This window comes from Nothobranchius furzeri, chromosome 4 (assembly GCF_043380555.1).
Source record: "Nothobranchius furzeri strain GRZ-AD chromosome 4, NfurGRZ-RIMD1, whole genome shotgun sequence".
Lineage (NCBI taxonomy): Eukaryota > Metazoa > Chordata > Actinopteri > Cyprinodontiformes > Nothobranchiidae > Nothobranchius > Nothobranchius furzeri.
The window spans coordinates 55161806-55180169 of NC_091744.1; the positions used below are offsets into that span (position 1 = coordinate 55161806).

Genomic DNA, 18364 nt, shown 5'->3' on the forward strand with positions numbered 1-18364 from the left:
ATTCTGTCGAGAGGGGGACCCCGCGACTCCGACTGGCGTCTGCATCCCGCACTGATATCACAGATCTGGATCAAGTTCAGGGAACCCTCTGTGGATCTATTCGCGGCTCGCGAAAACTGTCAGTGTCGCCTGTGGTTTTCCCTGAGTCCCCGGGACCACCCCCCACTCAGAGCAGATGCCTTCTCACACCAGCCCTGGCCTCAGACGCTCCTGTATGCGTTTCCGCCAGTCCCACTGATTCCCCGTCTCCTGGACCGAGTTCGGTCGGAACAGCTCTCGGTAATTCTGGTAGCTCCCAGACGCTTGTCTGCGTCATGATTTCCAGACCTGCAAGCGCTAGTGTCCGGCTCCCCGTGGAGGCTTCCGTGGAGGGCGGACGCCCTTCTCCAGGCGGATGGGATAATCAAACATCCTCCAGAAATAGGCCAATGGCTGTGGGTCTGGCCGCTGAGCGGTCACGCTTAGAGGCTTCTGGGCTGCCGCATGATGTGGTCGCCACGATTCAGAGTGCGCGGTGCCTTCTACCGTCACATCTTATGCTGCTAAATTGGGCAGCTTTCCAGAAATGGTGCACAGAACGGAATGTTCAAGAGCTCTCCTGCCAGCTGGCGGATGTCCTATCGTTTCTGCAGATGCTCATGGACATGGGCCTCGCATTCAGCACTATTAAAACATATGCTGCAGCTATCTCATCCTGTCACCAGGGTTTTGGAGATAGATCTGTTTTCAATCATCCCCTCACAAAACGTTTTCTAAAAGGTGTCAGAAGGAACAGACCTGTGTCTTGCCCGCTATTTCCCCAGTGGGACCTAACGGTGGTTCTGCGCAGCTTATCTGAAGCCCCATTTGAACCCTTGGACCAGGTCTCACTTAAGTTCCTGCCACTCAAAACTGCCTTGCTGCTGGCGCTGGCATCAGTCAAGAGGGTGAGCGACCTAACCGCCCTCTCAGTGGCTCCTGCATGCCTCAGGATCCAGGAAGATGGCGGGTCTGCTGTTTTACGCCCCAACCCAGCCTTCGTGCCCAAAAACATTAATACTTCCTTCAAATCCAGGTCAATTTCATTGGCTGGACTTTTTCCTCCTCCCCATAATTCTGATGAGGAGGCGGCTTCCCACCGTCTCTGCCCAGTGCGCGCGCTTGCACGATATGTGTCATGCACTTCAGGGATTCGCCACTCACAAAGCCTGTTTGTGCACTACAGAGATTCTTCCCTTGGGCAAGCGCTGTCGATCCAGCATCTTTCACACTGGCTGTGTGACGCCATTTCACTCGCTTACACATCATCAGGGCGGGATCCTCCTGAGACACTCAGGGCTCACTCAGCCAGAGGGATTTCCTCTTCTATGGCGCTCCACAGTGGTGTGTCGATGGGGGACATTTGTCAGGCTGCTTCATGGGCTTCACCCTGTTCCTTTACTCGTTATTATTTATGAGATGTGGCTTCAGGATCCTTCACTCGTTCAGTGCTTGGACCTCAGCAGGCTGAGTGAAAGCATTATGGCACCACATCAGCCCTACTTGAATGAATTTCATCCTCTTGTGGATGATATTTTTAGTGAGGGCCTCACTCTTCTCTCTGGCTGCCTCAGCCTTTTAAGCCCTGGGCTGAGGCTGAGCGACCCTCGCTAAAAGGAGGCATGTTGGGTGTGTCCATTGGTTGAGCTAACCAGTGTGGCGTAAACCCATCCATCTGTGCATTATTCCAATAGCAGCTAGCTTAAGGGCTAAGACTAGACGAAATAGAACAGTGGTTACGTATTGTAACCCCAGATTCTATGAGTCTAGTCGCAGCCCTTAAGCCCTACTTGAATGAATTTCATCCTCTTGTGGATGATATTTTTAGTGGGGGCCCCACTCTTCTCTCTGGCTGCCTCAGCCTTTTAAGCTCTGGGCTGAGGCTGAGCGACCCTCGCTAAAAGGAGGCATGTTGGGTGTGTCCATTGGTTGAGCTAACCAGTGTGGCGTAAACCCATCCAGCTGTGCATTATTCCATTAGCAGCTAGCTTAAGGGCTGAGACTAGACGAAATAGAACAGTGGTTACGTATTGTAACCCCAGATTCTATGAGTCTAGTCGCAGCCCTTAAGCCAATGGCCCCACTGGTTCTGTTAGGACTAAGAGCCATCGGGGGCGAACAGTTAATTGCATTTTTTTCCCTTATTCAGCTGATAACTTTAGTTCTCTCTAAGAGTTTTTCTCCCCAGAAGAAGCTACAATGGTTTTCTGCTGAGCTGCGGTAGCCTCGTGGAGGGGGGCATCGGCTAGCACACTGCTGCTAACCACTTTTGATAACATTTTACTTTCTTTAACATGGAATGTGCTACTACTAGTTCACCCATTGAATTAATTATAGATTCACTAAGATAAAGACAATAAAGTTTATTTTGTTAAGAAATAGAATCTAAGAAATCTAAGAAATTGCTACATATTTTGCCAACAAAACACTACTTGGCATTTATGTTGTGCGTATGTCTGCTCTGTCGAGCCCCAGTGAGTTGTAGCGGGAAGCTGCATATACTGAGCCAGGATCCTCTGGAGGTTTCTTCCTGTTAAAAGGGAGTTTTCCTCTCCACTGTTGCTACATGCTTGCTTAGTATGGGGATTGCTGTACAAGGCAAACAATGACAATGCTCCTTATAATGATGCTAATGGCTGATATGGTGCTTATGAGATGACAGATTATCCAGATCTAGGGGGAAATTCAATTAAAATATTTAATTAACCCTTATATTAACTTTTAATTTTCTAACGATTCTGGTGTTTGAGCACAAAAAATGCACATAAAAATCTTCCTATAGAAATATAATATAATATTTCATATGTCCCAATTTTTTTACGCAAATTTCATCCTTGGATTCAGTCCTAACAAAATATATTAAAAATGTGTGTGTTTCTGAGATTCAACCCCTTTATTGCCATCTTTATTATCAATACCAGAATTGTGAAAAATGTAAAAAAAAATTAAAATCAATTAATTTTTTGTGTTTGTGTATGTTCAGATGAACTGTTTTGGCATTAAACAGTCACATAATTGGAGTGTCACAAATAGATATAAAAATGGTTTTTGCTTACTTAATAGTATTGTGTAATTTCATGTTTTCTAAAAAAAAAAGTCACGATTTTAACCTTGGCGCGCAAAGAAATGCAGACACAATACTTCCTCATATAATAATTCAAAACTCCCAGTTTTTTAACTGAATTTTGTCCTTGGCTTCAGACCTCACAAAATATAATAAAATATTTATACGTTCCTGAGTTTTTGTCTTTCTAATTCCCTCTTTATTGTCAGGTGCACGCTCATAACCAGAAATGTAAAAAAATATTTAAAAATTTGTGTGTTATGTCCCGATGATTTGTTTTATGGGCGAATTTTCAACACATTGGAGTGTCATAAATGGGCATAAAAATATTTAAATTTAATTTTTGGAATCTGAATGTAGTGTTAGTTATTGCCCCGGTATACATAGGGAAAATTTGCAGTCTAGTGGAAAACATTAAAAACTCAAAATTGAGTCTGCAACTGCCCTGGGAACCCAGACAGAATAATATATATGTGTGTGTATGATATATATATATATATATATATATATATATATATATATATATATATATATATATCCTAATAGTTAGGCTTATTAGAAAAAGATGATTTACATGGGAGTCAATGGGGCAAAAAATGCAGAGGGCTGTAACGCTACAAAATTATTTCAGTGTTGCATTAAGTGGAGTAGGGTAATTTTTAAAATTATTTTTGGTATCCCCCCAAAAATATTATTATCCCCAAAAAATAGACAAATTGCAGTAGCATAGTCAAAATAATTCACAAAAATACACCTGTCAGTCAAAAAAATGCACTTAAGACATATACGGTTTAATCCAAAGACACTTTAGACAGGAAATGTGTATCAAACAAATATCTTACATGTTTGCTAAATCCCATTGCAACAAGCTGGTAGCAAAAAAAACAAACAAACAAAAAAACAAGAGTTGAACAGCTGCAGGGGATTTCATGGTTCCGGCGGATCAGTTAATCCAACACTCTTGGACCGCTCTAGAGAACCTAAATCAGCTAATCTCGTGATCGTCCGTAGCTAAAATGTGCGTGCACAAGGGTCTGAGTTAGCATAGCACATTTTCTTGTCATGTTTGTTTTTCTAAAAATCACAAAATTTGCATAGAAAGTGATTTATGATACTTTCAGGTCCTGTTTTGTTCAGACTAAGGAAGCATGATTTACAGCATGACTGGAGTAATGTTCTACTGGAACTTTGTGCATGAGTACAACAACAGAGTATGGTGAACAAAATTAAAGTGATTTGATCTGAATAAACAGTCTAAAGACTCTGAGATCTCTGGAACCAGGACAGCCACTACACCCACCTCTGCTGAGATGCTGCTATGTTGTTATTCTGGCAGGATGACCGGCAGCCAAGGCCTGATTGCAGAGGAACTTTCTGTGTTCTCTGGTTCCTTTAGATAGGGACATGATTGCCAGTAGAGACAACAACAACAGGAGCCCTGGGTCAGTTCCAGAGTAGGCAGGGTACCTTTTTGCTGTACTGCGATAACCATGCTTCACTCAGATATTTACAGCAGCACATTCTTCCTGGTCCCAGCCGCTCGTTTTCCACCAAGTCTGCTATTGTTGCAACAAACGACTGAAATATGAGTTTACAGGCTAAGGTTTGCTGTGTGAGGTCAAAGCAAAACTAAGCGGTAGAACATGCTCCATCAGCCTTGACATGCCAAGCACCAAAAATACCGGGAGCTTTGCCAGAGCTGCTAACAGGACACTTTTTTTAACTACTGATTTTTTCTTTTACATTTTATTATTTCAACAAACTAATGTTTTTTTTAGGGAATTAGTATTTTTTAACTCCTTGATTAGAGTTGAGTCACATTTTTATTATCAGGTAAAAGAAAAATCGTAAAACACACGTGGAGTGTTATGGGTATCTTCTGCTTATTTAAACGAAGTATGGTTTGGCTTTAAAATGAGTTATTAAAGAACACCAATTGGGGTTCACACTTTGTTAATGAGGTCAGCAGGGTAGACCACTATACCAAGGAAAATTATGAATAGAACAAATAAAGCTGTTGTATAATTCAAGTACTACATCTGTTTCAAACACGCCTTATTTTGACAAAAATAAAATCTGAATTTATTCCATATTTTGTTGAAGGCATCACTGGGCCCTCCGTTGGGAGGGGTACTGTGTTTTCTTCCTCAAAGTGACCAAGCCTGGAAACTGCTCATTCTGGAAGGTACTGAGAATTTCAAGATGAATTCCAATTCAAAAATATATTATTAATCCCAGATGGACAGTAAGTGTTTTTGTAACTCATTCTTTAACGCAATAGTAAAAACAATAAAATAATAGCAACAAAAATTATTTTATATTAGTTCATATTCTTCAATGTTGTGGGCAGGAAGCATCTCCTGTAGCGGTCTGAATTACAGCAAGTCCAAAGAAGCCTCTGACAGAAGATACTCTGTTGTTGCATGACCGTGCCATGAAGAGGATCCTCAGGGTTGTCCATCATTTTTTAAGTACCTGAGTACCCTCAGTGGCCTCAGTGTCACATTGTAATCAGCTCATTAACCCAAAACACCTGCAGATGGGTTCTTAGCCTTTAAATGGTCTCTGTCTGAACAAATGGGCTTTTGCACCATATTTTTGAGTACCCGTGCATTGTTGTTTCAATTAGTAGTCTACGATTAAAAAAATGACTAAAATTAATACACAAATGGCTTTCCATACAAAGGCTTTCCATACAAAAGAAGCTCGTGTGGTCGCATCGCTTCAAAGGGGAACCCTCGGCTGGTGACGTCATTGCGCGCTCCTCAGGCTGCCCAGTTCAGCAGAGACAGAGGATGAGGAGGACATGAGCTGAACCGAGCTCAGGACACACAGGACGGACTTCTTATCTGTGAGTGTTTTTTTTTGTTCCCCACGGCGCACTTTTTGTCACATAGGCGCACTAACTTTAATTTAAAACATTGATAATTTATTCCAGAATTAGTTACCAAATAGAAATTTAAATTGTTTTGACTGATGTTTCATGTGAGACAGTCGACGCTGACTGGAACAGCAGCTCACAAAAATACGTTTATTTACTATTTATACACTGTTTGTACTACTCAGCTGAAGAAGGAGTTAACGATTTGCTTCAGCACATTTCAGACATTTCAGACCCCCCCCCCAATGTTGCACTTTATGTATTTCCTGTCAAATATTTCCTTTATAATAAGTGCAAGTTCACTGCTGTATTTAAAAATGTAGCTTTTCCCTCTTTTAAAATGTAAAACTTTTAGCCTTACGAAATTAAATCCACTGAAATCACAGCAGTTTATTTTTAACCTGACTTAGTATCTTGTGCTGGTGGAGTCTCTGACGCAGGTAGTTAGTGAGCTATTTCATTTACTTGTAGCTCAACGAAATTTGTATTTTATTACATTTTCTATAACTACTATGTTTTTTTTCCTCTTATGCTTTTAGATAATGAATACATTTGAATTATGCTGTCATCTCCTCAGCAGAGCCATGCTGAGCCTACAGCGCCCCCTGCTGGTGGTCCTCCTGTATCTGCTGCTCCCCTGCAGCCACAGCAGGACCCTTTGGTACAACAACGGCTTTCACTACCAGGACATCAGCAACGGGAACAGAAACGAAGAGAGTAGGTGATGTGGGATTCTTTGTGAAACGTAAATGAGCTACACACATTGTTTGTTTACAACATAACAGCAGACTGCAAGTGACCTGGATGTGGGAATACTAGCGCTCTATAATTTAGGGTGTTGAGGGCGCCAGCAGCTGTAAACAAAACGTTTTCTAGTGAGCGGTGCTGGTGAATCAGTCCATGTTTAAGATCATTTTATAAAGAATTAATTCATGTTGATTCAACTTTGTTTTCAGATTTTGCAGCAGTTTCAGCCTGAGTTCATGTGAAAAATTATTCACACCTCTTGTTAAATTATTAAACTGCAGTTAACCAGATTATTAGTAAAGGTGAGTTCAATTCCACCAGCCACATCGAGACTCAATTACTAGCAGACCTTAAGAAATTACTGTATTAGAACCTATTTGACAACATGACGTAGATCAAAAGATCTCAAAAAGCAACATACCTACATGTAAAGCCCTGCAGGCCTCTGTTGGATTAGATTAATTTCAGAAGAACACTTGCTGTAATTGATGAGAAGATGAATTCTGTTCTCTAGCAGATAATCCTGAAGGTTAATGTCTGACCTTTAACCTTAAACAGGTCATTCCTGCTGGAAAACCCTTCAATGTGTCCTAATTCAAACCATTACTTAACCCTCCCACTGTCTTTATGGGTGACCCCGCATGGAAAGTTGACCATTGAGCAGGATTGATGGTTTATCCCTTGAGGTCCACGTGGCAGGGGTGAGGTGGTGCTCACTCCTGCCACATGGGCCCAAGGGATAAACCATCAACCCTGCTCAATGGTCAACTTTCCTTGCGGGGTCACAACCATTAGGACAGTGGGAGGGTTAAAAAGGAGTGTGACAAAATTCCTCCTCTCGCAAGACTGACCTGCAAAGCAAAATCTTTTACCTATGCAACGATTTGTCTAGATATCTAGTTTTCCAGTGCTTTGGCAAATCAACAAACAGGTAGCCGACATTGTTTGGGGGAAAACTGAGTTCAGTAAAACAGGAACAGGCCTCGAGAGGACATGAGGATGAAAACAGTAATTTTACCAACTCTTGAAAGACAAAGCAGAGGATGTCCTTCTATCAGAAATGGTGGCAGAGGTTCCATAATTAGTACAACAGTCCACAGATCCAGAATGACTTTTACAATGAGCAACAAGACTGTTTGTGGAACAGCTGACATGATTGGGCTCTACCAGTTCTTCAGTGTGCTATTATTATCGACGGAACACAAGACAATTCTGGGCTAGAACAAGAAAGTATTTGCCTGTTAAATTCAATTCAAGTTTATTTATATAGCGCCAAATAACAACAAGAGTCGTCTCAAGGCACTTCACATAATAAACATTCCAATTCAGGTCAGTTCATTAAGCCAATCAGGAAAAATGTTTCCTATATAAGGAACCCAGCAAATCGCATCAAGTCACTGACTAGTGTCAGTGACTTTACAGCAATCCTCACACTAAGCAAGCATTTAGCGACAGTGGAGAGGAAAACTCCCTTTTAACAGGAAGAAACCTCCAGAGGATCTTGGCTCAGTATAAGCAGCCATCCTCCACGACTCACTGGGGATGGAGAAGACAGAGCAGACACACACACACACACACACACACACACACACACACACACACACACACACACACACACACACACACACACACACACACACACACCAAGCAATGTGTCTATAGTTATATTGTGATGTCTTAGTAAATATTCTATTTGGTGAGAGATAAACTTTATTGTATTTGTCCTAGTGGATCTATAATTAAACGGGTAAACTAGTATTAGCACATCCAACATCAAGGAAAGCAAAAAGTTATTATCAGGAGAGGGAGAATGTTTTAGTGGTTAGCAGCAGTGTGCTAGTCGATGGCCCCCTCCATGAGGCCACCACAGCTCAGCAGAACGTCGTTGTAGCTTCTTCTGGGGAGAAAAACACTTAGAGAGAAAATAAAGTTAACAGCTGAAATAGCAGAAAATAATACAGTTAAAGAACAGATTGTAGAAGAAAGCAGTAGAGTGTGAAAAGTGGTCAGTGTATCCTCCAGCAGTCTAAGCCTATAGCAGCATAACTACAGTGATAACTCTGGATAACCTAGCCTTTTTAGATGGAGGCATGTTGGAGGCAGGGCAAGGGAGAGCCGTCTTTACCGACTGTACACTCCACCTCCCTGTACTCCCCCACTTGTCCAGATTTAGGCTAACATCAGATTTTAACCATAGACCCTATCAAATAAAAATGTTTTAAGCCTATTCTTAAAAGTAGACAAAGTGTCTGCCTCACGGACTAAGGCTGGAGAGCTGGTTCCACAGGAGAGGAGCCTGATAACTAAAAGATCTGCCTCCCATCCTATTTTTAGATATTCTAGGAACCACCAGTAAACCTGCAGTCTGAGAGCGAAGTGTTCGGTTAGGAACGTATGGAACAATCAGATCACTGATGTTTGATGGAGCTTGATTATTAAGAGCTTTATATGTGAGAAGAAGGATCTTAAAATCTATTCTGAATTTAACAGGTAGCCAATGTAGGGAAGCTAAGACAGGAGAGATATGATCTCTCTTTCTAATTCTCATCAGAACTCTAGCTGTGGGTGGAGCTATGTATTCTTTGAGTAAAACCAATTGAGTCTAAGATATTACTAAAGGCTACATTGAGGCTATCAGATATGTTGACAATGACTTGTTCCCCATGAAGAAGTCAATGATTTTTATTCTGATTCTGAGAACAACGGGAAAATAACTTGCTGAAGTAGTTAAAGATACAACTCCTTTGTCCCACTAGATGGACAGTATTAGACAAAGCCATTGTAGCTGGCTTGCCTCAAACACTGCGTGTATGGCTAATGGCCTGCTAGGGCAGTTCAGGAAAGGCAAAACAGTGTGGGCTCTCATCTTTGCCTCATCCGTTATTTGTGAACTTGAATGCTTCAACATCACTTCTCATAAGAGAGCTGTAGCCGATGCTGGCATGAGGACTGCTGTCCAGGTTGTCAGGACCTCCCTCAAGGCCTTAAGAGATGAGGAAAGATTCACAAATGTTTAAAGAGGAGACAGCTGCCATTCAATCTTTACCTGTTTAGCTAGTTATCATTAAACAGACCAGACCACCCCCCAAAACGCTTCACTGATGGAACTGAGGCACATCGGCCTGATGGGGGAACAGTTATCCTCATGGATGCTGCTTCTTGTAACACTCAAGTTGAAGCCACCAGACCTGTTAATTATTTTAGCATAGGAACTTATTTTTATGGGATGTTATTTGGATCATCTGCATCAAACAATATCCCCTTGGTTTACAGGACAGTGTGTGCTTACTCCCATCTTAACACGTTGGGGGAAAAAACTGTATTTTTCCTGTCAAAAATTCAGACAATATCTACTCTGCAATAAATCAGACATCCTTATTCAAATCCATCCATCAATTAAACTAATGTTTTGTGCTTTTCCAGTTTATTTCAATGGGATTAGTCTTCATGTGGAATCGTCCCAGCATTCAGTGTCAGCCACCAGGGGGAGCAGTGCCACTCTTCCCTGTCACTACCACTATGAGCCTGAACTATCAGCCCCACGCAGAACCCGAGTCAAATGGTCCTGGTTACCTTCCAACATCATCAACACACCCAAAGCCGTTGTCCAAGAAACTGAAGTGATGGTTGCCATGGGCAATCATCATCGTACCTATGGCAGCTTTAAAGGCCGCGTGCGCTTGCGACGCTCAGCTCCAGGAGACATGTCTCTTGTGATCAATGAGCTGCAGCTGAATGACACAGGGAGGTACCGCTGTGAAGTGATCGACGGCCTGGAGGATGACAGCGTGACTGTGGACCTGGAGCTGAGAGGTGAGACAAACACAAAGAAAAAACTGGATCAGGTGAATGGATGTGAACAATTTACATCATTAATATCAATGTCACCTCAAGGTGGGGTCACACACCACGTAGCACATGTGTGTATTTACAGAGGAGGAGGTAGATCTCTGTTGCTCCACCCCAGTTGAACCACACGACCTCACATACCATGCCCCTGACTCTCTGTGTGCCCTCAAAGGGTCTTTGCCACTTGACGAGTAACTTACAGCTGTAAATGGGGGCTAATAAGCACCTTGTCTTCCAGTGCAGACTGAGGCAGCAGCACAAAACAATATTTTAATGGTTAACAATAAGTACATCCCCTCACAGATTTCTATTGTTTTTGCGCTTTTGACACATTCCCATTATAGGTGTGGTATTTCCCTACTTCTCTAAGAAAGGACGTTACCATTATAACTTCTTTCGGGCCCAACGAGCATGTCAAGATCAGGACGCTACTCTGGCTACGTTCGAGCAGCTTTTCACAGCGTGGGAGGAGGGGCTGGACTGGTGCAATGCAGGCTGGTTGGCTGACGGTACAGTACAGTATCCAATCCATGCCCCACGTGATGGTTGCGGTGGGAATTTAGCTCCTGGTGTGCGCAGCTATGGACACAGACATCGCCTTCTCCACCACTATGATGCTTTCTGTTTCTCTGCCACTGTCAAAGGTCAGTATGAGTACATTTTAAAATAAAAATATTAGGGATGTTTTGATCTTTTTTTTTTTTTGGAGTATCTGCCGATATCAAGTCCTGATCCGATACTTCAGCAATGCATTAATATAGGAATAAGAAAAAAATGAGAGCACACCCAACTTGTCCTTTAAGTTTTTCATTATTTATCTCTTTCTTTCTTTAGCTGTCACTTCCTTGATTTATTTTTATTTTTTTTTAAAACATCACTTATTCAGGATGTCCACTGACAATTTAGCTACCAGCTACGTTCAGGGACACACAACACAATGTCGATCCAACAGGCCGAACAGCTTTATTTTCTGTTCCACATAAGCTCTGTCTCCCCAGCAGCTGCGTCCTTTGCATCTCTCCAGTCACTCTCACACGCGTCACACGTCCTCGTGCTCTTCCTGTATTTGTGCACAGGTGAGCACAGGTCAGAACATAGGATGAAGGACCGTCCCAGGAGATAGAACCTGAGGGCATGGACCACCCACCTGATGGCCGGACATTCCTTCTCGATCATGCTGTATGCCAATTACCGGTCCTGCTGAGGTACAGCACCTGACGGTTGGCCCTCCCAACCTTCTGTGACAAAACTGCCCCCACTCCTCTGACCGAGGCATCTGTCTGCAGGGTAAAAGGAGAGAGAGAGGTCAACAGTGTAGCAGAACAGAGGGTCCCCGTCAAAGGCCTGCTGACAAGCCGAAGTCCAGCAGACCGGGTCCGAGGCCCCCTTCCCTGTCAGATCGGTGAGGGGACTGGTCAGGGCTGCAAAGCCTGGTATAAAACGGTGGAAATGACCTGCAAGCCCCAAGAACCGCCTGACCTCCTTCTTTGTTCAGGGGGGGCAGGCAGGCTGCAAATGCTGCGGTCTTGTCCACCTGGGTCTGCACTGGCCCACCTCAGTGCCCTCAGCATGGCCGTGACCTGCTGCACATGCTCTGCCCAGTTGTTGCTATGGTGGCAGCATATGAAGCGTGTGGCCACAGTATTATATCCATGAGGCACTGGAATGTGGCCGGGGCTTCAAACAACCCGCAGGGCATGCTCCTGAACTGGAAAAGGCCGAACGGCATGGAGAATGTGGTTTACACCTTGTCTTCTGGTGCCAACAGGATCTGCCGGTACCCCTTGGTCAGGTCCAACGTTGTAAAGTACCGGAACGAGCCCAGACGGTGGAGGGGGTCCTTGACCTGGGACATGGGGTCAGCATCAAACTGTGAAACCTCATTTACCCTCTTGTAGTCCACGCAGAACTGGGTTCCCCTGTCTCTCTTGCTCACCAGTATAATGGGGCTGAACCATGGGCTTCGGGACTCTTCTATCACCCCCATCTCCATCAAGGCTTGCAGTTCCTGTTTGGCCTGCCCTCTTTTCCTTTCAGGCAGTCGAGAGGGTCATACCCGCATGGTGACCCCTGTGGGGTGGTGATCTGTGGCTTGATGAGACTGGTGTGGCCTGGCAGGTGGAAGAACATGTCCTCAAACTGCTGCTGCAAGCGTGATATGTCAACTGTCTGCGCGGCGGAGAGATGGTCATCACACTGGACCGAGGCCTGATTTGAGGAATTTGTTACTTCTAGTCCCAACTCATCCTTCTCCAGAACCGCACACACGAGAGACACTGGCATCACCTAACGCAAAGCTTTCAGGAGGTTGAGGTGGTAGATCTGTGTGGCTCCTCCTTTGATGGACCACTCCACCTCACAGTCCACATCTCCCAATCGTCATGTAACATCAAAGGGCTCTTGCCACTTAGCGAGCAGTTTGGAGCTAGAAGAAGGAAGCAATTCGAGTACTTTATTTCCCGGCTTAAATTGGTGTAGCTGAGCCCCTTTGTCGTATGCTCGTTGCTGCTGGGGCTGGAGCAAATGCTCCTGTGAAAGTTTCCCAAGTGACTGGAGTTTTAAGTCCAGAACGTACTGAACTTCATTTTTGCTTGTTCTGGAACGTTCCTTTCAATTTTCCTTAATAAGGTCCAGCATGCTTTAATAAAGTCCAGCACACCCCTGGGGGTTCTGCCAAACAGCAGTTCAAAATGGGAAACCCCGTGGAGGCTTTGGGCACCTCCTGGACTGCAAAAACAGAGGATCCAGCCACTTATCCCAATGTTGCTCGTCTGTGTGTATGAACCTCCGAATTATGATCTTCACGGTGTGGTTAACCCGCCCATCTGTTTGAGGGTGGTAGACACTGGTATCAGCCGACTTAATGCCCAATAATTCATATTGTTCATGTAGTGTGCGAGACATGAACAAAGTGCCCTGGTCGAAATCCCAACGCGCGAGATGACTTGAAACAGCATTTGTCCAACACACTGCTTCAGGATACCAAGTTGCATAATCCACCAGGAATAAAGCAAAGTGATATCCCTGTGCATCCTTGTGCAACCCGAGCATTGCATATACATTCATTACAAGTGGCTTCCTTTGATGTTCGGTTTAAAATACGTACATTCTTCAGACATTTTCATACTCCTCCCGAGGTGCCGTGTTAGCTCAGCCTTTAGCTTACTAGCTAACAGCTGCATGTTTTGGTGTCTGAATCCATGCCTTCCATAATTACGTGATGTCATGGCGTTGTCATCCATGCAACAATGAATAATGATGTAGTGGAACTTGTTTAAAATTAAGACTGATTCATCATTACATTTAAAAATCTCTATCTCAAGATGAATTTAAAAGGTCATGCTTGTTGTTCTATAAGGTTGCACCAGATCTTTCCTACCCGATTCCGATCAGGCCCAATTTTTGATCACATGATCGGATCGAAGCATCCCTAAAGAAAATTCATGTTGGAACATTTTAATTCACTGATCATTCTCTCCTGCCTTAGGGACAGTATACTTCCTAAACCACCCAGCCAAACTCAATTTCACAGAAGCGACTGAAGCTTGTGCCACTGATGGAAGTCAAATAGCCAAAGTTGGCCACCTATACGCTGCGTGGAAGCTAACAGGATTGGATCGCTGTGATGCAGGTTGGCTAGCTGACAAAAGTGTCCGTTACTCAATCACACATCCTCGGGCTAACTGTGGTCCACCACTACCAGGAGTACGCAGCTTTGGGTTCCCTGCTCTGTCCATGAAATTTGGTGTGTACTGTTATCAGTAGATGCCATGACTCGGCCCAAGACAACAAGTCCCTCTAACAGTGAACTGGCTGAAAGCTCAAAGGTCTAGTCTGCATGGCAATTTTAATCCAGGGACTTCTTAAAAATGGCCTCAATTCTATATCTTCAGAGAACCAGATCCACAACATTGAGTCTCACTAACAGTCTGTAAAGATTAGGTCCCTGTTGCTCAAAACTCTTTAGAAATTGATCCCTTTCATTCAGTTATATTACTCATCTACAGATGCTGGTATATTTGTATTTAAGTATTTTCTTAAGTTCACATCATGGATTGGGTCAGGGTCAGTCAGGTTCTCCATTTTCTGCAATTGACAATTCTTTTATATAATTTCTAAATATTCACTTGTTCATCATATAGCCATGACAATTAAGACACATGATAAAATGCATCTTTCTATGCAGCAGTTTCTTATTCTTAAAAAGGAACAAGAGAAACAATCTAAACTCTTTGTTCATCAGTTGTCCAAAAACAGACAAAAAAGACAACGCCTACAAAAAGATTTGACAACAGCTTGAGAGCATCAGCACGAAAACAAAAACACGATAATGACCGTATCTTAAATATCACATTGGAAGCAGCTGGACATTAAGCTATACCAGCGAATATGCTGGTCTCCTGCACATACAACCAAGCCTTCTACTGTTGTATAAAGTCCACTATTGTCTCACATGGATTTCCAGTCAAATCTGCTCACCAAACAGTAAAAAAGCAAGTTGTTTCTAAGTAAAAACCTGTAAAAAACATTATACTAATGCCCCTGACAAAGCAGTCTTGCGACCAAAACCTGCAAGCTGCCATTGATCCACCTTGAGGGTGTGAACACAAAACATTCAATGAAACACACAACTGGTACCTTAGCAGCTGGTTTAGTTACAAATAGTGTAATAAATAAACTTAACTTTTAACTCTTAAACTAGCTGATCAACCACATGGCACAGCTCATTGTGTCCATGAATTTTTTTAAGAACATGCAACAAACATAACTGACCCCCCCCCCCCCCCCCATGGAGATGTTTGAATAAAAAAACTTAATATTTTCCTGTTTTACTTCAGTATTGGTATTATTAATTTTACATTATTATTATTAATACAGTCACATGATTGTATTTAAATGATAATAAAATGCAAGAAAGATACATTTTCTGTTGCTTTTTTCTTGGTGTGGAGGTTTAACATTGAAGGGAAATTTCTTAGACCAAAGTGGGAAATGTTAACATTTTACAACTTAGCTACAACCATGAGTCATGTCATAAAAGGGTGCAATACATAGTGAATGAGTGAAAATTTTGAACACAGTAATAACAAATCCAAGAAGACTCGCATCTATAGAGGACTTTTTCATAGGGCTGTAATCTTTTAAAATGTCATAATTTATACAATTAATATTTAAGCTGTGACAATGCCATGAATTTTACATTACATTGTCATTGTGTGTAAACATGTTGTGAAATCCCAACAGGCAGCGCTTGAAGTAGACGATTATACGTAAGTGCCGTCCCCTTTAAGAAAAGTCGCACCTGGGGTGGATGGGCATGGATCTCCATAGTATGGGGGGCGGAGGGCTGAGCATACAAGTGGGGGAAGAGCCCCTCCGTTAACCAGATGGGGTGAGGGACTACGGACAGATGTTGTTTACCTGAAGGTGAACAGATTATTTTTCTGTCATTTTAGAGGTTTTTGACTGATAATTGGCTGAAAACCCATTGGTACACACTATACAGCTGAGAAAAGCCCCAGTATGCTAAGAGGTAAAACGTTAAAGTGCTGGTACTGTGTACTGTTGCATACCAGCCCTCTTAAAGCACTGCACACAGGAAGTGCTCCAGATTTCAGTGGAGTGGCTACAGCTAGCTAGCTAACATTTCATAATTTCACAACTTACCACAAGGTGTAGTGCAAATACCAGAGTGATATAAAACTGATGATTGTGTAATGGTCTATGACGTGGTATTTACATGACCTGGTATAAAATTCAGCCTAGCTATTAGCCTGTCAATCCTGCAAGACTGTCTTCTTTTGGTTGTGCATTAATCTCTTGTTTGACCATTTACATAGTCTGTCTCATGAGTTTCATACATTCATAGTCTTGTGCTGTACCTGGAGTCCCTTTGATGATTTAGGAAGAATTCAATTGTTTCTAGATATTTGTGTTTATAATAAACATTTCTATCGCATTATTGTTTTGTTGGACATTCACTAACTAGCTTGTGTTTACCAGTGTGAAACATGTTATTCTGTAAAAGTGCTCTGTAGACACCTTGAGCTCTGCTTTTCTCTGTTGTTATATATGAACTGTCACTTGAAAGAAGAAATAATTATTTCCCTCAAATGTTTTATTTGTTTCTTGGCATTTGTATTTTCTACAAATAAAACCTACTGAAAAATATTTGGTGTGCTGATTCTTTAGTAAGTTCAAATATATGAATTATTCTACATTAAATGTTTTGTCTACACATCAATTAAATTCCTAAATATCAAGCAATCCTTTTATACCCGAAAACGACTTGGCAGTAATTCCGTAGACTTGGCTGTTATTAATAAAACTCAGTTAGTTGTGGGAACAGACAGTCCAGTCTTTTTCCTTCACCAGCCTCATCATAGTTGCTTTGAAATGAGGTAGCCTCCTGAAGTCTATGTGATAAAAAGAAGCAGATCTTTAGAGCTCATGGTTGGGTAGCCTAGAAAACTATCTTCAGCTGCTGAAGCAAAATTATGTTGCCCTGCATATGATGGCTTGCAAGGCTAGACCAGAGGTTGATTTTCTAGTTCTAGCTCGGGGGTCGGCAACCCGCGGCTCTGGAGCCGCATGCGGCTCTTCCATCCATCTGATGCGGCTCTCTGTGCTTGTAAAATAACGAGTGGATATTTAAATAAAATGCTTTATATTTTACTACATTAATTTTACATCTGTATGCCAATTCTAAATGTAAAGATTGTCTGCGTAAACCTGAACAGTTCCAACCCGGTCTTACTGTGAGACCGGGTTGATGCGTCACGCTTGTGCGTAATTATATGCGTGTTCTGAGCTGACGAGGATGTCAGATTCTGGGATTCTCCTCAGACGGCTACTGGATGTGTCGCCACATTGGAGACAGGAACAAGCGCTATTCAGCCAAAGTTTCATAATCAGGGAACATTTTCTAAGTGACAAGTCTCGCTTCAGTCGGAGGAATCTTCCTGCATGCGCTCTGGTTCTGCGGCGCACTCCAAGCCCCTCTCCACATCCTCAGCTTGCTGTGCGCCGTACGTACGCGCTGACAAGGAGCTGCGCTCAGCAGTGTCCAGCTCAGATGTTCAGAAGGAAATCTTTTCTTGAGTGATTTAGCTACATCTGTGATGTGCGAAACGAATAAAGTGTCAGTTCGTCTGCATGCGTCGGGGTAATTCTTTCTATTCTTTCTCCGTCAAAATAAACGGTCAAATACGGGAACTATCCGGTCAACACAAGCCCTGCTTTTAACTGTTTTGTTTTCTTGTGAAAATTGTTGCAAAGAGATATAATTTAACTTGATTAACACCAGAGCCAGGCGCACTGCGCCGTTATCTCCGTCATTGTAAACGAGGGAAAAACAAATTGATCGGATCCTTTTCTGACCTTCCCCACCTACAAAGTTTAATTACAACAATCAAACGTGACAGAGCCTGGATTTGTATTCTGAACAGTCTAAACATGTTTTAAAAAGAAACGTATGACAAAAGTGGCACCTGCTCAGTAAAACCACCAACAGGGTGAAAAATATCAAAATATTGTAGGCAGAGACGGGCTACAGCTTCTGGATCATCTTTATATAAATCGTTTTATTGATTATCTTCTTACGAAAGACAGCTTTGACGTACACGAGCGACCGGTACCGGCTGCTGTCACCTGTTGTGATTGGTTAAAGCAGCTCTCTGCTGTCTAAGGGGAGGCCCCGCCCACAACGCCGTGGCTCCCAGTGTTTTCTTTCCTGTGGGAAACGGGTAATAATGGGTCTTTGATGGGAACAGGTTGCCGACCCCTGTTCTAGCTGAATAAATGAA

The 18364-nt window shown here is 42.8% G+C and overlaps 1 protein-coding gene across 5 annotated transcripts; it reads left to right on the forward strand.

Annotated features, from left to right (window-relative positions):
- The first annotated feature begins 3672 nt into the window (after window positions 1-3672).
- Window positions 3673-16730, forward strand: hapln3 (hyaluronan and proteoglycan link protein 3). Of its 5 annotated transcripts, none has more exons than XR_011520328.1 (5): window positions 3673-5933; window positions 6503-6680; window positions 10134-10523; window positions 10904-11764; window positions 11846-14040. XR_011520328.1 is itself a non-coding variant. In XM_015963879.3 (5 exons), exons 2-5 carry the CDS (start codon window positions 6506-6508, stop codon window positions 14322-14324), a joined length of 1143 nt encoding a protein of 380 aa, XP_015819365.1. In that variant the 5' UTR covers window positions 3675-5933; window positions 6503-6505; the 3' UTR covers window positions 14325-16730. The 5 variants fall into 5 exon arrangements, 4 of the variants coding, with proteins under 4 accessions (XP_054588798.1, XP_015819365.1, XP_015819367.1 ...); XM_015963879.3 differs by lacking the exon at window positions 11846-14040 and adding an exon at window positions 14047-16730 and having other exon boundaries at window positions 3675-5933; window positions 10904-11203; XM_015963881.3 differs by lacking the exon at window positions 11846-14040 and adding an exon at window positions 14047-16730 and having other exon boundaries at window positions 3675-5933; window positions 6544-6680; window positions 10904-11203.
- Window positions 16731-18364: the final 1634 nt, after the last annotated feature.